The sequence below is a fragment of the Melospiza georgiana genome, chromosome 11 (assembly GCF_028018845.1).
Source record: "Melospiza georgiana isolate bMelGeo1 chromosome 11, bMelGeo1.pri, whole genome shotgun sequence".
Classification (NCBI taxonomy): Eukaryota; Metazoa; Chordata; class Aves; order Passeriformes; family Passerellidae; genus Melospiza; species Melospiza georgiana.
Window position 1 is genome coordinate 582,865 of NC_080440.1, and position 25,533 is coordinate 608,397.

A 25,533-nucleotide genomic window follows, 5' to 3' on the forward strand; every position below is an offset into this window, starting at 1 on the left:
CCATTTTAGGGGCTGAGATTGTGGCTGATGCCTTCAAACACAGGAGGGGTAGAGCAGAAGAGAGAGCGCGTGTTTGGAATGCTCCCAAAGTGTAACATATTGCACATGTATTATGTAGGCTCGGGAAATGATGTTTAAAGTAGCTGAGCCCACAGGCTACTTGGACAAAGCAAATATCAAGACCATTAAGTTCTCTTGCTAAGCTTGACTTGTCCTTGTTATTAAGGTCATTTCAGTGCGTATTTTGATAACTGTGAGATTTCTGTGTAACAACTTTGTTCTTGAAATTTTTTAAATCAGTTGGAAAACATTTTGCCAGATTTTTGTCAAGCTGTCAGTGAGAGCTTTGTTATATGCAAGAGTGATAGAGAAACACTTTTGAAAGTAATTTTTCTTCTTTTTCACTCTTAGGCTGACAAATCGGGAGAAGCAGCTTTTCTGGTCATGCAGGTCAAGCAGAGAAAGGAGCAATTCTCAGAGATCTGCAGGTGTGGTGCTGGGTTGGAGGGGGTTGAGAGCCTGTCAGTCACTGCAGGGAGTGCTCAGGGAGCATCAGTTAGTTCCATGTGTTGTTATAAGCCCGCTCCAATGTCAAACCCTGTCCCAAAAATGTGCTAAAATTGCCTGAGAGTATTGACCCCTCAGGATGATCCCAGCGCCAAGGGAAGTTCAAGATTTCTGCTCAGAGAAACTCAGCATTTCAAAAGGGGATTTTGGGAGGGCTGGGGTAAAACAACTTCCATATGGAATACAGACTCATAGGTAACAAGAACACATTAAGAGATGGTGATGTGTGCAAGGCACTGCTGCTGCCTAAACTCTGTGTACTTATACCTGCCCGTAGCAAATCCTTCCTCTCCCTTTGTAACTAACTGCTTACTTTAATCTCTTTCCAGCCAGGGGGAGTTGGTGTTGGCAGCTTTAGCACGGTGTGGATGGACATCCTGAGGCCAGATGGAAGGAAGGATACCTGGGGAGGGCTGGGGAGGAGCTGCCCATGGGCTCAGCTGCCCTCGCCTCAGAGCAGGCATCCTGAGCTGGCTGCCCTGCTACCTCAGCTCTCCTGCCTGACTCAGAGTGTTTCTATCAGATTGAGCCAGGTTCTGTTCCCCCAAACTCCTGAAATCGGGAAAAGGAATGAAAGTGGAAGGCAAGGAAGTTCTGGACATCCCCACCCATCTGCAGAGAGAGGCAGAGCATTCTGAGTTTTGGAAGGGCAAAGTGTCAAAATTACACACGAGAGTGATAAATGTGACACTGTCAAAGGTAAATGTAGTTAAGGCAGGTTCTAAATAAGCCAGGAGCAGTGGTGAGTCAGCAGAGAGGGGCTATAAATACCAGAGCTGATGCAGCAGCTGCAGCTGAGGGGGGCCACCAGGGAAGAAGGGAGTGCAGAGGCTCTGGGATGTACCAGAATCCACATGTGTTTTGAGAAGCTGTCAGAGAGAAGAGAACCAGAACTGTAATTACAAGGTGCTCTCCAGATGCTTAGTCTAGACTTAAATGGTTGGTTTTCCTAGGTTCTCCCTTAGATGAAGAAAAAGCCAGAACAGGTGACTCAGCGGTGCTTTGGTGGCAGGGGGAGCTTGTGCAGGTGTACAGGCACTTCCCCTGCGCTGGAGCAAGCACTGCTGTTCTTGTGCATCTGTATTCCCAGCACCCTGCAGGGACAGTTCGCAGTAAACAAACCTTTTAAGCAGAGTTTTAAAACAAAGTCTGTGTTAACTGTCTCTGTGTGGTGTTTTTGGGAGATACAGAGTCAGGGGAGCAGTGCCTGCATGCTGCAGGTTGGGGACGTGCATGGAACTGCTGAAAATTCACAAAGATTAAGGGCAAAATAATGTTCTGATGTGTTTTTGCAATTGAAGATTATCTAGTGATAAAGTAATGAGATGTTTATTTGTGGGGAGGTTTATGTATGTAAATGCTTCCTTTTACACCTTGGACATCTGCAGCCATGTATTTTTTAAAGAAATGGTAGAAACCAGGGGCTGACAGGTTTAATTTTTAATTTCTCTGCTCTCCCACTCCTGCAGGGCTGTGCCCACTGACATGCTCCCCTCTGCTGTCCCTGCTTGCCAGAATGATCCAGTGCTTCTTGTGCTTCCATCTAGTCTTTGTTTCCAGTCCTTAGATTAGGTAGAAGTCCATGGCTTTATTTGGACCAGTCCCCATGTCCCCCCTGCTCTCCCTGTCCTCAGATGGGGTGGCAGTGGCACGGTGAGGGTTGCTGGTGGCTCCTTCCATCCTTCTGTCTCCTGTGTGTTCTGCTCCAGTCTGCATTTCAGGTGGGCGGGCAGTTCATTACTCTTCCTGCAGCATTTATGCAGATTGCGGTCTGAGCTTATTTTAGAAGAGCAAAAATCAGGAGCAATTAGCAATCTGCTCAGGAAGGAGCTGGGAGCGAGGCAGACAGCAGCTCTGTGGCATGCCCAGGACCGGGCTCTCTGCTGGGCTCGGCCAGCGCTGTGCCTGTTTGTGCACCCGTGTGGGCGAGCACTCCTGCTGCCAGCTGGGCACGGCCACTGCAGCTGGGCAGTGCAGCAGTGCTGCTGGGCTGCAGCCGCAGCCTCACAGCTCAGGGAGGGCAGGCTGGCAGCAGTGCTGTGCAGGACAGGCAGCCGTGTCCATAGCCCAGGGCTCAGGCACGGCTGCCAGCCCTGCCAGGGGCACAGGCTGCTCCAGCACATCCCACGGGGCACAGGCTGCCCCAGCCATAGGACACAGGGCACAGGGTGCCAAGGCCTGCCAGGGGCACAGGCTGCTCCAGCACAGCACATCCCATGGGGCACAGGCTGCCCCAGCACGTCCCACAGGCTTCCCCAGCACACCCCACAGGGCACAGGCTGCCCCAGGCACAGGGCACAGGCTGCTCCAGCACATCCCATGGGGCACAGGCTGCCCCAGCACACCCCACAGGGCACAGGCTGCCCCAGCACACCCCACGGGGCACAGGGTGCCCTAGGCACAGGGCACAAGCTGCCCCAGCACACCCCACAGGGCACAGACTGCCCCAGCACACCCCACGTGCCTTCTCACCCAGCAGCCCTGGGCCAGGCCATGGCACCTGCCAGCTGACCCTGTCAGGGAGATCTGAATAGGGCTTAGTCTGCCCTCAGTAACAGTTCACATAAATAAACAAATGCCAGTCTTTGTTTAAAGGCTCCCCCCACCAGGATGATGCATTACTCGTTTCAGTTAACCTGTGTCATTAACCTGGCTGTGCCTCAGCCACGCTGTGAGCCCCGTACTTTCCCTTGTATGAAGGGATGTGAATTCAGAGAATTGGAGAACTCTGCACGTCAGAGTGGGGGCAGAAGAGAAAGAGGGGAATTTTAAAGAAAACAGTGCTTTGACAGAAGGAATGCTGGAATGTTTACATCTATATCTTCTCTTCCATACACGTGTGACACATAGCAAGCATGGCAGGAGAGTCCTGCAGGAGCAGTGCTGCAGCAGCTCTGCTCTGCATACCAAGGGAATCAGCTGAAATATCTGAGGGATTATTTTCTGGAAGTGATGGACACCTGCAGTGACAGCTGACTTTAGCCAGAGCTGCAGCTGCAGGAGCCCTTTCTGTCCTGATAGTGCTTCAGGAAAAGCTGTGCACACTGGTGCATATGGATTGCATTTGTCTGCTGGCTCGCTTCCCCTGGAGCTGCCCAAGTACCTTTAATGCCCTTTCTTATTTCTGGGGGGGAATTTAACACTCCTGTACTACACCAGGCTATTTCTGCATTTTCTTTGGTGTTGTTTATCTATAACCATCTGGTTCTGCACCCACTAATAAATGGGATGCTGGGGAAGATGGTGAGAGCAGACAATATGCTTTATGCTGATTTACCCTTCTTTAGAAGGCAGGAGCACAATCACTTGGTACTGAAGAAATGAATAATCTCTGCTTTGTGGGTGGCAGCTGCACAACCCAGTGATCCCAATGTAGAACATATTATTAGCCTCAAGCAAAGCTGTCTGCAGTCTGGAACTTGCTCCAGGTCTGTAGTAAATGACGAATTCATGAGGAGGCTGTGAAGTATTGGGCTGGGTCCTGTCTGGTGTGGAAAGCCCTTTGGAGACAGTCTGCTGGATGCTGCATTGCATGTCTGTTACCTTCTGAATATCCATGTGAATATCCGTCCTTCTGCACTGCAGCAGTGAGGTTCTGCAGGTCTTTGTTCACCCTGAAACCCCCCAGGACCGCTGGTGCCGCCTGAGGCTGCGTTTGCAGCCTTTGGGGAGGGTCGTGCTGGTTTTGGGGAGGTGCAATCCCTCCCTACGTTTGTTTCCTGTCTGCACGTTCCAGGCTGGCTGGATCTGGTGACAGTGATGCACTTCCATTGGTCGCGCACAGCTTTCCCTTGCTGTTGCAATGTTGTGCTTTTTCTGGAGAGGAGGAGCAGTGAAGAGCAGTGTCAGCCTTGGGCTGGCGTTGTGCTGCTCTCTGAGGCAGAGGCTCTGGAGGAAGCAGCACTGTTGATTCCCTGGCAGCAGCTGGGGCTCTCCTGGTCAGTGCTGATGGAGGCGGGGAGCAGAGCATCTGCTCTTGCCTCTGGCCAGCTCCTTGTGCTGAGATTGAAAAAGCACAGTGGAGATAGTTAGCCAGGAGGACATGGAAGGGCAGCATTTCTGGGTGATGAGGACACAAAGCACGATCAGGCTCCAGCAATGCTCAGGAGGTTTTGGTCTGGAGGTGCAGCAGGGAGCTGGGCCAGACCCTGGGGATGCCCAGGAGGTTTTGGTCAGAGGCACAGTGTGGAGCTGGCCGTGCCGGGTACAGGGCCCAGGGAGCCAGCTGCCCGTGGTATTTTTGGGAACATTAAACCAAACAAATAAGAGAAATTGGGCAACTGCTGCTGTTGGAGTTGCCCATTCCTACAGGTTCCTCAGTTTGAGTCTACTGCTTTGGAATTTGTTTTTCTTGTTGTTTTCTGTGTCCCTTCAGACTGGGAGCAGTTTGGCCTTGAAGTGAAGTTCAGGCCCATCTCCTGCAGAAAGGCACAGTGGGAAACAGCAATGGCAGAAATGCCCAAGGAAAGACTTGTTTTATCCTATCTGTAAAATTAGGTTGTAATCCAATCTGTCTCTCTTTCTGGAAGATGTTGAGGCTTATAGGATACTTTGAGATGTGAGATGAAAAGTTCTTAAAAGGAATTATCCTGTGTTTTTAATGCATGTAAAGTATTACTCTGGAAGAGAATTGGTTCAGTGGATCCATGAATGCACAGATTTTTCAGGCCAGAAGGCACTGCTGGGTAATCTGATCTGATTTGTGTGTATAATATTTGATCCTGTTAGGGCTGTTCAGAGTTGGGGAACTTGCACAGATACAAGGGGCTGGCTCTAGGAACTGTCTGCAAAGCCCCACTCTCTTAATGATGTGTGAAATCTTTCCATGCCTGGATTAAGGAATGTGAGGTGCTGTAGTGAACCGTTTAATGATCTTCTCCTTTATTCCATCTCAGTGGCTCAGGGCAGGATTCACATTCTTGTTCAGCTCTTTCTTTCCCAGTTTGAATACGTTCTCCTTTGCATGTTAATAGCGGCAAGCCCGGCGCTCCGGTTACATCATTTCGGGGCTTTGAGCTGCTGAAAGCCTTTCTGCAGCCATGCCTCCCGAGTGGGCACACGAGGGCTCTGGGCAGGAGGGCAGGCACAAGAGCTGTTTTCTCTGGGGAAAAAGCCACCATCTGCTTTTGTGATGCTTCCTTTGCTCTTCTTAAATCATGAGCAAATACAAGAGATCTGTTTGGTTCTTTCTCTTTAATGCTTTTTTGCATCCCTTGTATTCCTGACAGGCAGGACCAGAGGATGCACAAACTCAGCAAAGGCAGCTGTTCTGCCTTCCCCCTTCTCCTCCTGGGGACAGAGCTCGCTTGTGCAGAAGGGCTGGCTGTGGGGCACAAGGGGGTCCCCAAAGACACAGGCAGCAAGCAGGGGATTGCCAGGGATCTTGGAATGCTCGAGGTTTGGGGTGCACCTCTTTAAAGTTTGGCTTCTTTAATGTAACACCAAAAACCCCAAAACAAACGAACCCAAATTCAAACAACAAAACCAACCCCAGGCTCCTCCAGGTCTTTTTTAATGAGCATTTCTGGGATCTCGCTCCAACTTCAGTCCTGTAAATTCTCCTTCCCATTGATCAGCATGATCAGTGCAGGGCCACATAGCCAGACAGCAGGGTGCAGGGACAATAAATGAGATTTACTCCCTCGGTGCTGCTCGCAGTCAGACAAAAGTGGCAGCAGATGTGACCGGTTCAGGCTGTGAATTACAAGTGGACGAGTCTCGGTTCCCAGGGAAACGAGGAGGTGCCAGGGGCTGTGGGAAAAGGAGCTGGAGGATGCTGCAGCCCAGGCCAGCCCTCTCACTGGGGCTGGGGTCCCTGTGCTGGGGGGTCCCTGTGCTGGGGGGTCCCTGTGCTGGGGGGTCCCTGTGCTGGGGGTCCCTGTGCTGGGGGTCCCTGTGCAGTGTCCCTGTGGGGGTCCCCGTGCTGTGTCCCTGTGGGGGTCCCTGTGCTGGGGTCCCTGTGCTGGGGGTCCCTGTGCTGGGGGTCCCTGTGCTGGGGTCCCCGTGCTGTGTCCCCGTGCTGGGGGGTCCCTGCCAGGTCTGGTGGGCTGGCACAGCCCTCTCTGCTGACATGAACCTTGAGCCCAAGCGCACAAGGATTGAGTGAAGCAGTGCTGGGGTGGCTCTGGACCTTTGGGTGCTCCCTGGAGGGGACACAGCGTGCAGCTGTGCCTGTGCTGGTCCTGTGCCCTGCATTTGACAAGGACCTGGGTCAGTACCTGCTGCCAGGCTCCAGCTCTGCTCGTGCCTCTCTTCACAGAGAGAGGCAGGGAAAAGAACCCCTTTGGGTCAGTCTGGCTCATTTCTGTGAGTGGTGCCGAGTGAAACAAACCAGCTCCCATGCCAGTGAGGATTTCCTCTGCAAGCAGGTTTGCCCTCTCCTTAGTGTCAGAGAGGAAGGAGCGTGCATCCCTGGATTGTCCAGGAGATGAGAGACCCTGGAGGGGCGGCTGCCCTGCTGTTCCAGAGCTAGGGAAGCTGTGCTTGGCACTGGTGCCTGGTCTGGGCACTCTTGTGGCCAGCTCTCCTCCCATCTGGCACACATGATGTGTGGTTTGAAGTGCTGTTTCTGTTCTAAATTGGACATAATTGCAGCACACCATTATATCTGTTCTCACTCTTGATCTGTGGGAAGTTTGGCCTTGAGGCTCAGCTGAAATTAACAGTAGCCACTGTTTGGATGCCTTTGGTTGGTTTTTGGTTCCTGTGTCCCAGGAGCTCGGGCTGTCATGCGGGCAGTGCTGCCTGTGGAAGGAACTGGGTGCTCTCTTCACCCCAAACACTCCTTGTTCCCTGCTACCTCCTCACCAGCCAGGCTGGCTGCTTTCAGATCTGCATTCAGAGAGGGTTTTTAAGGGAAATCCACTGTCAGTAGCTCCTGTGGATGTGGAGTATCAGTCAATGACAAATGCCACTGCCTTGGCAGCAGCAGTGGCCACCATCGTGTGCAAGGGCAGCAGAGGGAAGGGAGCAGCATGGGGATTGCTGGTGCTGTGCCTCTCGGTGGCACAGCTTTGCCACCTCCTTCTTGTGCTTGCTAAGTTTATTATTGATCATCTCAAAGCTTCATTGTCACCCTATCAGCTGTGGAATTTGTTCTTGGACATTGAGGGGCTGTTCTCATCTTCCTTTGCCCTTTGCATTAAACAGGGGCTGCTCCAGGGCAGGGGTTTCCCAGGAGAGAAGTCCCTGGGTTCAAGATAGGCTATCTTTCACTTCCCTTCTCAGTGGCTGCAGATGAAGTTGTTGCCTCACAGCCCAGCGAGTCGTGGTGTGGGTGAGGGAAAACTGGGGCTGTGCACTCAAAGGGCTGCGGCACGGGCTGAGGATTACAAACACACATGAAAATACTGAAAAATGCCAGTGCCACAGGAGTTGTTTTCATACTGGAGAGAAGTGTTTTCCTTTCTCTTTTTTTTTTTTTTTTTTTTTTTTTTTTTTTTAAGCAGGAGCACTCCTTTCAGATAAAAGGCTTGTCTTGTTCTTTGTTTTACCAGGAGCCGTATCTCTTGTCTTTGTGTAGGCAGTGATGTTACTAATCACACGGAGGGAAGGAGAGGGGAGGCCTGGGCAGCTTTGGGCTGTTTGCTTTCTCTGCAGGTCCCCTCCGGCTGCTCCCCAGTACTGATGGAGGCACCCCGGCAATTGTCTGTGGATGCTCCAGGCCGTGGGCCTGCAGCTCCGTGGCTGTCGGGGCCCAGCGCTGTCACTGCTGGGGCCTGGCAAAGCCTCTGCTGGCTGCAGCCCTGCCGGGAGGGTGCAGTGCCCATCCCCGGCATCCCTCTGCTGCTGCTGCCAGCCACGGAGCTGCGTGCAGGGCAGGCAGTGCCCGAGGTGCCAGCACTGCCAGGGACACGTGTGGGCTCTGAAGAATCCCCTGCCAGCCTGGGGCTGGGCCTGGCTCCTGGGCATGGCACCGAGAGCCCACACTCTGGGGCTCTGCTGGCTTCCCTGCCCGCAGCTGGGGCTCTCCTGCTGGAAGGAGCGCTGGCTGGGGTTCCACAGTGGATCCAGGAGCTGCATCAGCTCTGTGTGTGAGGGCTCTCCAGGGGAAACCGCGTGTGCTGGTCACACATGGGGTGACAAAGCGCTGGAAAATGCACCCAAGGTATTTCTGTTATGGAGAGGGCTGGACTTTTAGGGAGGGCAGGACAAGGATTCTCTGAAGGGGACATAAAAACAATTGAGAGTCAAATGGTCTTGTTAGTGTGTTGTATTTATGTAAGAATTGGATCCTCCCTGAGTCCAGCTTGCTGTGCTATATTTGCAATGAACTATTGGGTCTAATCCCAGTTGTGAGAAAATAAGGCTTTTGTTGCCAAGCATATTTTCTCACTTGTCACAAATCAGTGGGGTGAAGCATATGTTAGAGGAGCGGCTGTCTCAGGCTGCCCGGCGGGAGGATCCGTGACAACGCTGTTCTCCTGGATGGATGATTGGGATAATTCAGCGCGGTGGAGCAGCCGGGGTGTGCGGGCAGCGCCCCAGCTCCGAGCCGGGCTTTGTGCCGGGGGTGGCCGGAGCTCCGTACCCGGCTTTGTGCCGCTGCCGCCGGCTCGGGAGGGGCACGGCTCCGGCTGCCCTGTCCCAGCCCGTTGCTAGAGAAACCTCCGCCTTTGTGTGGCCCTGTCTGAGCAGCCGGAGCGCGGCTCGGGGCTGCGGAGGGGGTGCTGTGCCAAACCCATCTCCTGGAGGAGCAGGAGGAGCAGGAGGGGGCTCCGGTCCGCAGCTGCTGGGGCAGGCTGTGTGGGCTGTGCGGGCCGGGGAAGGCTGTGTGGGCTGTGCGGGCCGGGGCAGGCTGTGCGGGCTGGGGCAGGCTGTGGGCTGTGCGGGCTGGGGAAGGCTGTGCGGGCTGCTGCAGCACCCAGCCCGCCCTGCAGGCTCCCCTGGCTCCCCTGTGTCAGTCTAGGCTCCGGGCTTTGCAAGTGTTAACTGCCCAGGATTTTCCACTGCCTGCTTTTCACCGTGTTTGCCTGTGAACTTCCCTTGTGTTGCCTGTCCATGAGCTCTGCAGGGTATCCTGCTGTCCTTCTGCTGGGGTTGGCTTCCATGGTGGCTGATGCCAGCTGAAGAGCCAAAGGTAAAGTTTTGGGGTTTGGTGCTGAAGGGAAGATTATCTACCGTGGAGAGCAGTTGGTTGAAGGTTGGAATTGCAGGCCTGTGGATCCCCCCACAAGGGACAGGATGCATGCAGCATGGCTGCAAGCAGTGCAGGAGCTGTTGGCGCTGTCCCCTGGCGTGGTGACCGTCAGGGACCCTTGGAGCACTGAGCAGTGTCCTTCTCTCTGCTGCCATGTCTGTCTTTGCAGTGGTGATGCCAGCAGCTTTGCATTTTGTTTTCTACACAGCCCTTCCCATTTAGCATGCAGCAGCAGCCCTGGGATCAGTGCCCGTCTCCACTGTTGGTGTGATGGCTTGTCACTGGGTGGCTTTAGGGTCACAGCTGGCAGCACCCTGTGCCCACAGGGCCTGTCCTTTGCCTCTGAGTGCTGGGCTGGCACTGACCTGGCTGACCTCCTGCAAGGAAACAGAAGTGTCAAATCAACACATTGTGGGCATAGGAAAAACAAAGAAATTCTGTTGACAAAGGTCAAAGTGTGCCAGGGACAGAGAGAGCTGGGCTCCAGCAAACTGGGAACAGAGAGAATAAAGACTGAGGCACTGATACAAGTTGTTGTGAGACCTCATTTGCAATTTACCATCCATTCCCGCATTCTTTTAGCAGAGAATTTGACTTTTGAAGGTATCTCTAGCATTCTCAGTGGAGTGGAATTGTCCTTCATTCTGGAGTTCTGCAGCTGGCTGTGAGTGAGGACTGGTGTCAGTGTGTGTGTGTGCAGCAGATGCCCAGAGTGCCAGGGAAAGCCGTGTCTGGGCAGAGGCAGCAGCTGTGCTGAGCATCCCTGCTCTGCCTCACCATCCTCCTCTGCTGGGGCCTTTGGCTGCTCACCAGTGTCAGGTGAGCAAAGTGAGAAAAACAGATCTTACAAACCTTAGGGAAGGCAAAGGACATCCTGTGTGTGGTGGGTTGCTTGTACAGCTGTTAGGAACGTTAAAGAGGCTGTTTCTGTAGGTGGACTGAAATGGCCACAAGTGCCATGGCTGGTCTGGGCACATGAGGGGAGGAGTGGAGGGTCTCAAGGTGAGCAGGTGCAGGAGCTGCCTCACCTCAGCCGTGCCCACCTGCCTTCTGCAGGGCAGGGTGAGTGGTGGTGGGGAGCTGGGGCTGCTCTCCCCTGTGCCCGGGGGCTCTGGGAGCAGGGAGGCAGCGCGTGGGCCCGTTCCATCATGACCCCTGCCATTCCAGCTCCTCTGATCCCTCTGCTGTGCAGCTGCCCCTGCTGCCAGCTCAGCCCAATTGTTCTCACTTTGAATAGATTTTCCTGTGGTCTAGTCTCGTTTTCCCTCTCCCTTCAGTTCTGCACACGCCCTCATGCAGAGCTCAGCTGTGCTCCAGGGAGAGTGAGCAGCTCCTGCACAGGCTCCTGGCCAGGTGCACTTCACAGAGCTGCAGAAACCCTGCCCGGGTTGGGAGGAGTTGGGGAGGTATATTTCCATCACATCCTGTGCCACAGGTGCTGTGTGGCTTCTCTTGCACAGGGCAAGGGCTCTGGCTGTGCCTGTGAGCAGCTCTCCGGAGCTTCCCTGCCTGTCTTGCTGGGATCAGCATCCCCTGTGTGGGGGATCTGCAGCCGAGGAGCTGGGTTCTGACAGTGCCGGGCGGGGCCAGCACTGGAGCCCAGCTGTTCCTGCAGTGCTGTTCCTGCAGGATGCAGCAGGGACCCAGGTGCTGCAGGAGGCACCAGCTGCCTCAGGTGACACCAGCTGCCCGAGGAGCCCATCCCACGCTCCACAGGCACCTCCAGTGCTGCTGAGCCCACCTGGGGAAAGGTCACAGGGGCTGCAGTGTGTTTCTGTCCTGCTGTCTGAAGGTCCTCAGAGGAAAGCAAATAAACGCGGAACAGATGAAACCTTTGGTGTTTCTGAGCCGGGATTTGGAGGGTGTGAAAGAGTTTTTAAGCCTTTGAGCCAAAGCTGGGTTGGATTTGTTGTTAAACTGGCAACAACAATGGGGTGAGAGAAGGGTGCATGGCAGTGCCAGCTTCCTTAAGGTCAGTGCCGGCTGTCTTGAAGGTATTCACACGGACATTTATCAAGAAATAAAATGTTAGTTTATATGAGAATAGTGTGTGATTTCAGGTAGTACCAGACAGATAGAAATATGGTTTCCTGGTTTCAAAAGGCAATTGAGAGCTCTGGGGTTGGTCTCAGTGTGGTAAGACCGTTTGTTTTGACAAAGAATAAGGTTTAATGTGAGGCTGGTTGGTGGCACTGTTGTGCTCTCTCTTGGGCAGCAGATCCCGTGGCCTTATTGAGCCCTGGGTGAATTCAGGGCCTGGAGGGAGCTCCAGCAGAGCTGTGCTGTTCGCTCTGGGACAAGGGAGGAGAACCCTCCTGGCCAGTGTCTGTAGCTGATGTCTTGTTCCTGTCCTGTGCTGTGCCTGCAGAGATCCGAACGCAGCTGGTGGAGCAGTTCAAATGCCTGGAGCAGCAGTCGGAGTCGCGGCTGCAGCTGCTGCAGGACCTGCAGGAGTTCTTCCGCAGGAAGGCCGAGATCGAGCTGGAGTACTCGCGCAGCCTGGAGAAGCTGGCCGAGCGCTTCTCCTCCAAGATCCGCAGCTCCAGGGAGCACCAGTTCAAGTGAGTGGCTGTTGCAGGGGCAGGGCTGCTGTGGGCACCGGGGGTGCTCTGTGGCATCGCGGTCCTAAAGCGGAGTGAAGTCACATCAGCCGGGACCGTGTCTGTCTCGTTCCTGTGGGGCTCACAGAAGGAACATTTGGACATTTGTCTGTCCAAGACTTCCACCACAGCATCGCTGACCTGTGCTGTGTGAATTGCACTTCCTGAGCAATACAATAAAATAGGAACTGGGGACTGGGAAGGAGTCAAACCCCTTGATTTTTTGAAGGGTCATGAATTCAGCCACTGATTTGATTGTGCAAATAGTGGTGGGCCTGGTCTATAGCCCTGGTTTTTTTGTGTAGCCCAGTCATCAGCTGTCCAGGTGCTGTGTGTTTCATGCAAGCTCGCTGGCAGGCTCAGGGTTGGAAGCAGTTTCTGGAAATGGAGTTTACTGCACTTTATTTGCAATAAAGTGTGTGCTTTTTCTGTGCTTAGCCGTATGGTGTTGGAGGGAGGCAGATCCTTAGTGGAAATATTGTGAAACAAAGCTTTGAAGTAGGAAATATGAACTGAGTCCTGGGATTGTGTGAGAATCAAACCAGTGATGCAATTGTGAAATCCATGAATATGTAAATATGTGTTTTCAAAAGCAGCTTCTTTTCAGTTTAACCACACTTGTGAGCTTGGCTAAACCAGAAAATATCTGAAAAAAATAGAAAGAAAAACAACCTTGACTCAGAATTTCATTTTGGAGGTGACTGCTCTGTGGTGGGGATACTGGCTTGTGCCATTCTGCTGGCTGGTGACCTCAAGGCCCTGTGGAGGCCGCTGCCCCTCGCCCCTGGGGGCTGGTCCCTGCTCGCCGTGTGTGCCAGGCCAGAGGGGCCCGGCTGGGCTCTGTGGGGCCACGCTTGGTGCTCGTGCTGGGCTTGGCAGCTGCTGTGCCTCGTTGTGTCCCCTGCCACAGCCGGCTCTCCTGGTGGTGTTGGGGGCGCGGGGTCTCACTGGGCAGCACGGGCAGTGCAGGAGCTGTGCCCAGCAGGGTGTGTGCCCCGTGCCCGGCATGAGCTGTGCCCGGCAGGCTGTGTGCCCCGTGCCCGGCAAGATGTGTGCCCTGTGCCCAGCAGGCTGTGTGCCCCGTGCCCAGCAGGCTGTGTGCCCTGTGCCCAGCATGAGCTGTGCCCAGCAGGATGTAGGGACTATGCCCAGCAGGCTGTGTGCCCTGTACCCAGCAGGCTGTGTGCCCCGTGCCCAGCAGGCTGTGTGCCCTGTGCCCAGCATGAGCTGTGCCCAGCAGGATGTAGGGACTATGCCCAGCAGGCTGTGTGCCCTGTACCCAGCAGGCTGTGTGCCCCGTGCCCAGCAGGCTGTGTGCCCTGTGCCCAGCATGAGCTGTGCCCAGCAGGATGTAGGGACTATGCCCAGCAGGCTGTGTGCCCTGTACCCAGCAGGATGTGTGCCCTGTGCCCAGCAGAGCTGTGCCCAGCAGGCTGTGTGCCCTGTGCCCAGCAGGCTGTGTGCCCTGTGCCCGGCAGGCTGTGTGCCCTGTACCCAGCAGGATGTGTGCCCTGTGCCCAGCAGAGCTGTGCCCGGCAGGCTGTGTGCCCTGTATCCAGCAGGCTGTGTGCCCCGTGCCCAGCACAGTCTGTGCCCTGGGACCGTGTGGCAGCACTGGCAGCGTGGAGCCGGGTGCTGCTCCTGGCTGCTCTCCTTGCAGCACCTGAGCCCGAGCTCTCCACCTTTGCCTCCTGGGCCACAGTGTTTGTCCCCGTCTCTGTTTCTGCCAGCGGTGTCTGTGAAAGTCTCTCAGCTGGAGCTGTGCCCTTTGTTCCAGGTGAAACTCATGTCCTTCAGTTCAGTGGCCAAAGGCTGCAGCTGCTGTTCAGTGCCTTTCACAGAGCCTGGGCTTTGCCTGCTTGCTGCCCTTCTCCTCACCAGCCTCAGGCTCTTCACAGTCTGTTTCTTCCTCTAACCCCTGGTGATTTTTTTCCTGTTTCAGCTGCAAGAGCAGTGATTTTTGCTGTTACATTGCTAAATCCTATTTATTCCATATTACTAAATCCCGTTTAATCTGTTTACTGGGTCTCTCTGGTGTGAGGCTTTACTGCTGTCTTATGCCAAGCTCTGCTGCTGATGAGTTGCTGTTCAGATCGTCTCTGTCCTTTTGGCATCTGGCTGTTGTGTGTTGCTTGTGTGGTGCTGGGTGCTGTGCTGTGCACCAAGGAATTGAAGGAGCTCTGGTTCAGAGGTGGGGCCCACAGAGGCTCAGGGGGTGTCTGGCCTCACCCATTAGCTCAGAGCAGTACTGGGACTTAGCATTGCTTGCAGTTCTAGAAGCTGCTGCTGTGCAGTGTCCACAGGTGACAAGTGGTTCTCCATGGTTCTGAAGGACTTGGGCACAAGTGCTGGTGTTGGTGGTGTTAATTGGGTCAGCTTGATTTCAGTGCTCTCCCCTGCTGAGTCCTCACTGTCCATTCCATGTCCATCGATTCCCTTGATACATTTCTGTCTTCCAGCCTGCTGTGTACCTGCCCCTAGCAGGCCCATCTGCAGCCCTTCCCCAGCTGCTCACGTGTGTCATTGTTGTGATGAGGCTGTGACTCTCGGCATTCCCTTTGTCCCCGTGCAGCCGTGTGCAGCGGGCTGTGCCCAGCCCTGCCTCTGGCCATCGTGGTGCCTGCAGGGCCAGGGCTCGTCCTGCTGTCTGCAGGCCGTTGTTCTGTCTGTGTGGGCATGCACAGGGCTCTGCAGGGTCCATGCTGTCCCCCGCAGCATACCTGGGTGTGTTCATGTTGTGCACAGACACTCTGAGGTAACATTGGATGCAGAACCCTCTTGTGAGCATTTTTCAGTGCACTAAGGCCAGCACAGTGTACTGGGGGGCAAGGGGCCATTCTGCAGCAGTGACAGCTGTATTTGTACGGTGAGGGGAAAGAACGAGCAAAACTCTCTCCCTTTCCAGGGATGTCTCTTCTCGTGAGCCATCTGCCAGAGCACAGTTTGGGAAGGGGCTGGCTGGGGGCCTGGCGTGGCACAGGTGCTTGTGTGGCACTGGACATCCCTGTGTGGCAGGGCTGGTACAGCTGGAAGAGGAGATCATGCCCCAGATCTCAGTGGCTGTGTGCAGGGGAGGGAGGTGATGTGCCCACAGCGTTCATTTGAAAACGGGTGCCTTTTTGATGTGTTCACCTGGCATTTTTGATTTTACTTTTCCACAATTTTCTAGGAAAGATCAGCACCTGCTGTCCCCTGTGAACTGCTGGTACCTGGTTCTGACGCAGACGCGTCGGGAGAGCCGAGACCACGCCACGCTGAACGACATCTTCATGAACAATGTCATCGTCCGGCTGTCCCAGATCAGCGAGGATGTCATCAGGCTCTTCAAAAAGGTGACTGGGCAGCCTTGCTTCATGAGCCTCCATCCTGGTGTTTAGTCTAAAATAGAATTGTTATCAGTGTTGCAGAGCAAACCTTGCAAGGGACTATCGCTAAAGTCGTTCCAGGTAGTATTTATCCTGGAGTTTGAAGGAAACTGAGATCTTGACCTGTCACATCTGGAGTGTGAGGTGTGACCTGGTGCTCACAGTGTCAGTGCCAGAGAAGGGAGAGGTGGAAACAGGCTGACTTCTTGCCAAGACTCTTTGGAGGGCTTCAGGGAGCAGGTCAGAGCAGGCGTGTTGGGTGGAACCTTGCTCAGGAGCAGGATGACAGCTATGGGGCAGTACAAGGAGTCACTGTGCTTCCTGGGGCAAGAGTCATGCCTCAGAAATTCAGTGGAGCTGTTTCCAGGAGGCAGAGATTGTCATTAGCAGGTTGTAGGGCCTTCACTGGAAAAGGGCCTTAGCTGAAATTCTTGAAAAGCTGTTGAAGAGTAGAGAGGGGTTGTTTTCTGGATTAATGATTAGTTAAAAGGCAGGAAAAAAGGGAAGGAGAGTTCCAGTGCAGTTCCTAATAAATTATTTGGAAAAAGCCTGAACAGTAAGATGACAAAATCTGCTGATGATACAGAATTATTAATGATACCCAAATTAAAAAGGAGCATCAGAGACTTCTGAGAATCACACAGTCAGGTGGACCAGAGCTGTTCATTGAAGGTGAGGAGTGTGGTAAGAGCGCCAAGAGTCCCAGCAGAGGGTAGGCTCTGTGGCCTTGTTTTCATCAGGGGACTGTAGTGAGGGAGCAGGGTGAGCCACAGGGCACCTGCTTCTCCAGCAAGAGAAGGCTCATAATCAGGGCTTATCTTGAAATTTCAGCCTGACTGAAGAATAAATTTCATGTGATATTTTTATGGCCAGTTTCCTCTAGTTTATAGATCTGACCTAGAAATTAAACTGCAAGGTCAGGTTTGTGTTGGCTGATTTGATGTGAGATATCATCCCTTTTCCTGTTCTCCTGCCCTCCAGAAATGGAGATGCTTGGTAGATGTTGATTAGTCCAGTTCTGTCTCAAAATGTTCCTCCCATTTGCATTTTGCTCTGAACTGGTTTTTGAGATTTATATTTAAACTGTGTTTCTGCTTTCCCTGTCCATGTCTGGGGTCTGATGTGTCTCGTTTGGAAACACAGGACAAATTCAGCCAGCTTGCAAACAAGGACGTACATTGAGTGTTCTAAGTGTTCTGGTGTCCAGTCTGGCTTTGAGTGTGGTGGGTAAAGCCCTCCAAGGGGGGCCAGGCTGTGCAGAGCTGCTGGCAGATAACCTGGCTGCAGAAGGGTTAAAGCAGTTGTGGTTCAGCTGCTGGGTGTGCTGGAGATTGCTCTTTGATGGTAAATTAGAGTAGCATTTTTTTCCAGAAATGTCACTTTTAATTCTTCCCATCTAGAGTTTATTAATGGCCTGTGACACGCTGCAGGGACATGGGGAGCCGGGAGGTTTTGTGTTTCCTGCACTCATTATGTAAATGTGAACAGTCCCTAGGAAGGGTGGGGAGGGCTCAGGGGTACGGGGTGAGCATAACCAAGGAGCAATTGCTCAGCACGTGGTAATCTGCCTGGAGAGATGTGGGTGCTGAGCTGCTCCCCCACAGTGTCCTCCTGTCACTGAACGGGCAGTTTGTCCCTCTGCACCCCAGTGCTCTCCTGTCACTGAACGGGCAGTTTGTCCCTCTCCACCCCGGTGTCCTGTCACTGAACGGGCAGTTTGTCCCTCTCCACCCAGTGTCCTCCTGTCACTGAACGGGCAGTTTGTCCCTCTCCACTCAGGTGTCCTGTCACTGAACGGGCAGTTTGTCCCTCTCCACTCAGGTGTCCTGTCACTGAACGGGCAGTTTGTCCCTCTCCACCCAGTGTCCTCCTGTCACTGAACGGGCAGTTTGTCCCTCTGCACCCCAGTGCTCTCCTGTCACTGAACGGGCAGTTTGTCCCTCTCCACCCCGGTGTCCTCCTGTCACTGAACAGGCAGTTTGTCCCTCTCCACCCCAGTGTCCTCCTGTCACTGAACGGGCAGTTTGTCCCTCTCCACTCAGGTGTCCTGTCACTGAACGGGCAGTTTGTCCCTCTCCACCCCAGTGTCCTCCTGTCACTGAACGGGCAGTTTGTCCCTCTCCACTCAGGTGTCCTGTCACTGAACAGGCAGTTTGTCCCTCTCCACTCAGGTGTCCTGTCACTGAACGGGCAGTTTGTCCCTCTCCACCCCAGTGCTCTCCTGTCACTGAACAGGCAGTTTGTCCCTCTCCACCCAGGTGTCCTGGCACACTCAAACCCAGGGTGAGGCACCCATTGCCAGGCCAGTGTTTGCTCCACTCTGACCTTCTGCTGTGCAGAGGGAAGGAAGTATGATGCTTCTTCCAGGTATGGGACACAGGAAATTACATGTTTGAGACAGAGCATTGCTATGTCCAAAATAAGGGTGCTGGCTTATCCCCCAGTATGGGATTTAATTATGTGCTGTGACAGTGAATTTAATTACAGCCCGTGCTGCTTTGTCCTGGATGGAGGTTGGATGAAGAAGCAGTGTCTGGATGGGAGCTCTTGTCTTTGTCTTGGATGTCCATTGCCAGTCATCCATGCTGCTGCTGCCTCAGACTTTGTCAGCATGGCAGGAATTTTAATAAATTGCTAACTTGAAGCCATTGCTGTCTCAGTGAGCAGCTGTGGGTTTTAGGAGGAATGCGAGGCCTAAAGGAAGCACCTAAATTGTAGTTCAGGTTTTGTGGATGGTCCCAGGAGCTGGAATGATGTTTGGGTGGTGTCCCCTGTCAGTACACAAATATAATTTCTCCATTGGAGAAAGGGAAGGCAGCAGGCTTGGAGGAGAGGCAAGTCCTTCAGCTTGGAGGAGGCTGCAGCATCCTCACTCATGCTCACTGCCCTCTTGGATGCTGGGAGCCTCCACTGATGCTGCAGCCCCTTTGCAGCAGGGGCCAGGTGTTGGGTTAGTGTCTGCAAGCAATTGGCTCTTTAACAGTGCTCCCCACCTGCTATAGCTCATGGAGCAGCAACTGAGCCAGTTTGTGTTGCTCTATTTCAGAGTCTAAAATTGGATTTGAAAATTACAGCTCTGTGGCCCTGCCCTGCATGCTACAGGAAATCCGAGGTAGAGCTGGAGCTCAGGCTGGCCACAGCTGCTGCCACCAGCCTGTCCTGTGCTGTCCTGTGCTGTCCTCCCCTTGGGAAGCCTTGGCTCGGGGCCTGACCCTGGCAGCAGGGATGGCTGCAGGGTGTGTGTGACCCTGCAGGCTGTGGGCTCCAGGGCCTGTTTGGAGACCCTGACTGCAATAACTCACATTAGAATCACAGGATGGTTTGGGTTGGAAAAGCTCTCTGGGACCGTGGAGTCCAACCCTTCCCCCAGCACTGCCAAGGCCACCATGTCCCCAAGTGCCACATCCACACAGCCTTTAAATTCCTCCAGGAATGGAGAAAAAATTTTTTCCAAATATTTAACCTAAACTTCCCTGGTACAACTTGAGGCTGTTTTCTCTTGTCCTGTCCCCTGTTCCCTGTCCCCTGGCCCCCACTTGGCTGCACCCTCCTGTCAAGGAGCTGAAGAGAGTGAGGAGGTCCCCAGACATCTTTGGGCTGTGTCTGGGCCGTGCTCGTCTGTCACAGCTCTGTTGTGAATTGAGCCCAGTGAGATGTTTGGGAGCAGTGATGACCATCAGTGTTGGTGGGCAGGGCACAGGGACTGGGCTCCAGCCCAGATGAGGGTTCCTGGTGGCCGTGGGCCTCCAGTGAGGTCCAGCCTTGTGGTCACTGGCATCATCCTGGCACCTCCCTGGTGCCCGTGGGGTGGGAGCAGTGTGCTCAGTCAGGCTCTGAGGATGGGGCTGTCCCAGGTGCCCTGGCACCAACTCAGACACACCGTGGTTACTGGGTGGGACTGTCACCCTCTAGACTCCTTGCTTCAGGCTTTGCTTTAAGTCTAACTTCTAATAATCTAGATTAAACTGTCAAAGTCTGTAGGTTGTCCCATTGACTGGAATTAGAGGACCTTTCTGTGCTGAGGGCTTCTCTCATCACCCAGCCTGGTGGAATGTTGTTTTCCCTGCCCACATGCACAAAACTTCCTGGAGTTATTTGAGGAAATCTGGGAGAAACTGCTCAGTGTTGTTTTGGTTTGGTTTAGGGGAGGGAGGAGGGGGTTGTCTATACTTAGTTTAAACACATCTTCAAGCTGTAATAAGTATTTCCTAGCCAGGGAGATTCCACGGAGAGATTTGTGGTGTCATTAGAGGCAGGCAGGAGAGCAGTGTGAGCGCATCCCAGCTCCTCAGCTGCTGGAGCTGGTTTGATGTGCAGCCAAGCCCCAGTGCTGGGCAGCTCCCCGTGCTGTGGCCTCTCTGAAGGGCTGTGTCCATGCAGCTGCCTCATCCTGCCTGGCAAGGAAAGGGAAAACACAGCCTGATATTGGCATTTCAGCAGACAGGAGGATGCCAGGAGTTCCTCGCTGGCACTGTCTCCTCAGCTGGCTGAACTTTGGCTGCTGCTGTTGTGAAACTGGACACTTTATTATATAACTGTGGTGCAGCTATTTTGTAATGTCCCTTTTCATGCTTTGGTTCACTCGGGTCAGAATAGTGAAAATGAGCTACTGAGGAGGAGCTGGGGGCTGGGTCATGGCCAAGGGAATTGTGAACCTGGGATGCTGGTGCTGGGGAGCCCTGGTAGTCTTTGCTCTGAAGCACCAGCGTTGGCTGCAGTTGCAGGTCCAGCAGCAGATGTGTTTAATCACAGAGCAGCAGAGTTTTCAGATCAAGACAGATCGATGGGTGATGCTGTGGGGCTGGAGAATGCCAACCTAGGGCACACAAATGGCTGCTGGATGATGTACACCCTGCCAGTCTCAGCGTGAATCTGTGTCAGTCCCCAAACTGGGGGACAGTGATGTGTGTTATACCCACATGGGGAGTTGCCTGTGGGCTGGGAATGAATTTTACCAGTGGAAGGGCAAAGCAGTATTGCCTGTAATTTTAGATTCATCTGTTTTGCAGGGGAAATAGGTTAAATTATATGAAATTCCTCCTCATGGTCTCTGAAACCCAGTTTGGGTGATCCATGGGCAAACATCAACCTCAAATGAATACACAGCCACTCTGAAACTGCATGAGACTTTGCTGTGCTGTGCATTCATGTTTATGATTCCTCTGAAATGTATTTCGTTTTAGATCTGCATGTTTTGAGCATAACAGTGTCACCTCTCTTGTTTTTGTCTTGCAGAGCAAGGAGATTGGCCTCCAGATGCACGAGGAGCTCCTGAAAGTCACCAATGAGCTCTACACGGTGAGCTCGGAGCCCATCCCACTGTTCCCCAGCCTGGGGAGGCTCTGCCCTGGCTGTCCTGCAGCGTGGCCCATTCCTTCCCCTCTATCCTTTGGGAGATCCTCTCTCCTCACTGGGGGTGGCAGTGCCAGAGGCCGGGGCTGGGTCCTGGTGCCCAGCTGCTTCCCTGGAGCCTGGCGGGGCTGTGTGGGTGTGATCCACTCAGATCCTTGTGCTTGCAGTGCCCTCACCCCTGGGGCAGTCAGATCCCTGTGTCTGCAGTGCCCTCACCTGCTGGGGCTCGGGCTCCACGTCACCTTTTGGCCCTGCTCACACCCTGGGTTGGTGATTTCCAGGCACCAGTGGCTCTGAGCTGGCCTTGTTGTCTGTTGGACGCCTCCCTGCCCCTGTGAGCCCTGGGGGGATGGCTGAACTCCACCTTCTGCTGGGGAATGCAGAAAACTTTGGCTCATAGGGGAGCTTCTGCCCCAGGAGCACTTTGGCTGCAGAGCTGTCTGTGCCTCCCAGGGAGATCGTGTGCTGTTAGTCAGGACACGGCTCTTCAAGCAGGTTTTCATAGCAGAGTAGTAAAAGCCTTTGTGTTGCTTCTGCCTCTTGCCCAGTAGCAAGTTTTTTTAAAAAAAACCATTTTATTTGTGGTTTAGGAGCCACAAAACCATATTAAGTCTGCCTTTTGTTGGAAAATTGAGATAATATACTTGCTTTCTTTGGTAGTATCTGTAACTGGTACATAAATAATGCTGTAGTAGGTTTATTTCTAAACAATCATTCTATTTCATCTTTTTGAAAAACTGGCCTAAACAACAGAGCATGAATGATTGTATTTGAAATTTCTGCCATAAATCTCCTCTTAACAGGTTGGTTTCTGCACTGGCTGTTGAAGGATTTGATTGTTGTGAGACCTGCAGTGTGGGTGGACAGCAGATCAGATTAAAAAGCCTGTGTGAGATTTGGGAGTGCGTTGTTGATGGTTGAATGTCACAAGCTGTGTTAGGGGTGGTGACTAATTAGGATTAATTACAGCAGCAGCATGACAGATGCACAACAAGGAGAGGCTGGCAAGGGCTGGGCTGGGCTGCATGGCTGTGGAGAGCCTGCTCTGAGCCCAGCCAGGGGACAGGGCCATCCCTGGGGACACGCTGGGGTCAGCACTGTGGCAGCGGCCAGGGGGAGCTCAGGGTGAGTCTGCTCGTCCTCACAGGAGCTGAGACTGCTGCCATTCGCTGCCTTGCTCCGTGTGCTGAGCAGAACGGGCTGGAACGGTGAAACAAACTGGTTTGAATGGGAAACGGGGGCAGCTGGAGGAGCTGTGTGTTTGCGCTCAGCCTTGCTGCTGCTGAGGTAACACACTGGTTGTGTCGTGCAGGCAGGGGAGCAGGGAGGGGACGTGCTGCAAAAGCACGGGGAAAGGGCTGTGGGGCACTCGGGGTCACCTCACGTGTGCTTGGTGCCAGCAGCGCCGGCTCAGAGCTCTGTTCCTGAGCCGGCAGGTGAGCAGACCCAGCTGTCCCCGCTCAGGGGGCTGGGGGTGCCCGGGGCCACCTTGGGGCCGAGCTGCTGCTGTGTGTGCTCTGTGCCCACGCTGGTGCCCGCGAGCAGCACGGGAGCTGTGCCTGCTGGCAAAGCCGCACACGGGGCAGGGGCCTGGCTCACGGGGCACCAGGCTGCTCCTGTGGCACAATTGTCACTTTGCTGTCACGCAGGGAAGTTGATTTTCTTGCCTCTGGCCAGGCCTTTACCCACAGCTCATCCGTGCCCTGGCAAGGCTGCTTTTTAAGCTTCTCCAAGGGGAATTCTGTGCACTGGGTGGAAACTTCAATTTTTTACAGGCTTCTCAGGCATTCACTGTCTCAAACTTAAGCCAAAACAACCGCATTGATTTTAACTCAGTCTTGTTGCTGTTCTGATGCAAGTCACCCTGTGGAGTCTGGATGGAGAGAACCAAAGCCACACTGATTTTAATCAGAATGGAAGTGGATGACTTTCATTCTGAAGTGGAGATGCTTGTGAATGGTTTTGTGCAGAAATAGATCAGCTGTGAGTTGAAACCAGCTTTGTCCCTTTGGTTCCTCCTTATGGATTCCAGAGAGAGGTACCAGCTGGAGCTGGTAAAGGCAGAAGGCTGAGGGGGCCTGAGCTGTACCTGACACAGTCCCCCCATTTCTGCTCTGGCTCCTCTGCTGGGTCAGAACCTTGGGCATGAGCTGTTGAGGAGAACAAAGCCCTCATAGCTGGAGACTGCCAGCAGTGCCATTTATGGCCGGTATTTTGGCAACAGCCTTTATCCAGAACATGTAATTAATATGGAAAACACAACTCGTGTTGTTAAATAACTAATGAACATTGGAACATATTTTTCCTCCTTGGCTGCAGCTAATTAACTGATTTGCAGGAAGGATCCTCGGGACACAGCTGTGGCAGTTTGTCTTTGTGTCACAGCACTGCAGGCCAGGGACAGCCTGATCTGATTGCAGGCACCGAGGTGGCACCAGGGAATTGCAGATCAGGGCTGATTGCTGCACTGCAGCCTGGCCCCGGCCAAAATCAAGGCAGATATAAACAGAAATATGCTCTGAATTTCCAAGAGCGAGCAGTGTGGCAGGGCAGCTGGTGCAGAGCACAGTGAGTTGTTTAAGGTGTCTGTTTTGGTTGGGTAACTGTCCCATAACCTTTAGATTTCACAAACCCCGGCAATTTGGAGCCCCGATACTCGTTGGGTTTCTCTGTCATGTTATGTCAGGGCCTCTGCTTGCTGCAGAAACCTTTCCTCTTACTGCCTGCAGCCCTGGTGTGCAGCACTTTGCTTTCCACTTCCCTCTGTGTGTTCACAAAAAGATGTAGGTGGTGAGGATGAGGAGGGCTCAGCGAAACCCTCTGGTCTTTCTCTTTAAGAAAAGCCCAGGAATCATCTGGTTTATGTGTGTCCTGTGACATTCACTGCAGAAAAGGCAGTTTGAAATATGTGGCTGGAATCTGTGTTAAGAATCTTCAGGGTTTGGAAATGCAGCAGCTCAGGGCCAAGCAGGAGCCTTTGCTCACTGCCCCTTGCCTGTCCCTGTGCATTGGGGTGTCCCTGGCACTGGGGTGTCCCTGCAGCACCAGGTTTGTGCGCTCTGGAGGGCGTTGGGAGCCTGCTTTGGCTGAGGGCTGTGCTTGGCAGGAGGAGGGGTCCTGCAGCTCAGCCTGACTGCTCCAAGTCAAACACTCCTGCGTCCTGCTGGCAGCTGAGGAAAGCTGTGTTTGCTTCATTAAGCCGTGTGTAAAAATCCCCTGCCTTTGGGGGTTCCTGCTTGTTTTAACCCTTGGGCCTCAGGCAGCGTGTCCCAGCGTGTCCCAGCGTGTCCCAGCGTGTCCCAGCGTGTCCCAGCGTGTCCCAGCGTGTCCCAGCCTGTCCCAGCGTGTCCCAGCGTGTCCCAGCCTGTCCCAGCATGTCCCAGCATGTCTCAGCGTGTCTCAGCGTGTCCCAGCGTGTCCCAGCGTGTCCCAGCGTGTCCCAGCGTGTCCCAGCGTGTCCCAGTGTGTCTCAGCGTGTCCCACTGTGTCCCACTGTGTCCCACTGTGTCCCACTGTGTCCCACTGTGTCCCACTGTGTCCCAGCGTGTCCCAGCGTGTCCCAGCGTGTGCCAGCGTGTGCCAGCGTGTGCCAGCGTGTCCCAGCGTGTCCCAGCGTGTCCCAGCGTGTGCCAGCCTGTCCCAGCCTGTCCCAGCCTGTCCCAGTGTGTCCCAGCGTGTCCCAGCGTGTCCCAGCCTGTCCCAGTGTGTCCCAGCATGTCCCAGCCTGTCCCAGCCTGTCCCAGTGTGTCCCAGCGTGTCCCAGCCTGTCCCAGTGTGTCCCAGCGTGTCCCAGCGTGTCCCAGCCTGTCCCAGCGTGTCCCAGCGTGTCCCAGCGTGTCCCAGCGTGTCCCAGCCTGTCCCAGCATGTCCCAGCCTGTCCCAGCGTGTCCCAGCGTGTCCCAGCCTGTCCCAGCATGTCCCAGCCCCGCTGAGGCTGATTGCAGTGAGCAGTCAGGCACTGTGTGCTGTGTCAAGGCAATGTGAGATAAACCACCCACATCCCGAAGGGAGATGATAGAAGGGGACAGTGTGACTAAAGGCATAGAGACAGAGGAGCAGATGTGTCCCTCTTGCCAGCTCCATTAAAATGATCCAGTGTGCCCTTTGGGCTCTTGTTTCTGAAAGGGAAGGTTGTGCTGGAAGTTTTGCCTGTAGAGTGTTCCAGGATCAGCCATCCCTCCTGGATCAGGAGTGTGAAGGAGAAGGTGCTGCTGCACCTGTCCTGGCCCTGCCTGTGCCTGCTGCTGGCAGCAAGGGGAGGATGAGGTGGTGACAGGAGACAAGCCCCAATTCTGCCTGGGGATTGCAGCTCCTCCACTTCTGGGTGGTTCTGCTGTCTGGGTGGCACAGCAAGGGCTGTCTGGTGGCTTAGCAAGTCCAAGTGTAGGAACAGGGGTTAGGTCAAAAGGGAGTTCAGAGGGACTGTGGCCTCCCTCAGAGTCACTTGACCCTTATCCCAGCTGCAGAGCTCTGAGGTTATTCCTGATTTCCCTGTTGGCAGGCACACGGT

The 25,533-nt window shown here is 54.0% G+C and overlaps 1 protein-coding gene across 2 annotated transcripts in view; it reads left to right on the forward strand.

Annotated features, from left to right (window-relative positions):
- Window positions 1-25,533, forward strand: part of SRGAP3 (SLIT-ROBO Rho GTPase activating protein 3) — a 68,760-nt gene that overhangs the window by 16,861 nt on the left and 26,366 nt on the right. For both annotated transcript variants that reach the window (XM_058031664.1, XM_058031665.1), the window contains exons 2-4: window positions 12,075-12,267; window positions 15,476-15,638; window positions 20,907-20,969. In XM_058031664.1, the coding sequence (XP_057887647.1) occupies window positions 12,075-12,267; window positions 15,476-15,638; window positions 20,907-20,969 (419 nt within the window). The remainder of the gene's footprint in view (window positions 1-12,074; window positions 12,268-15,475; window positions 15,639-20,906; window positions 20,970-25,533) is intronic.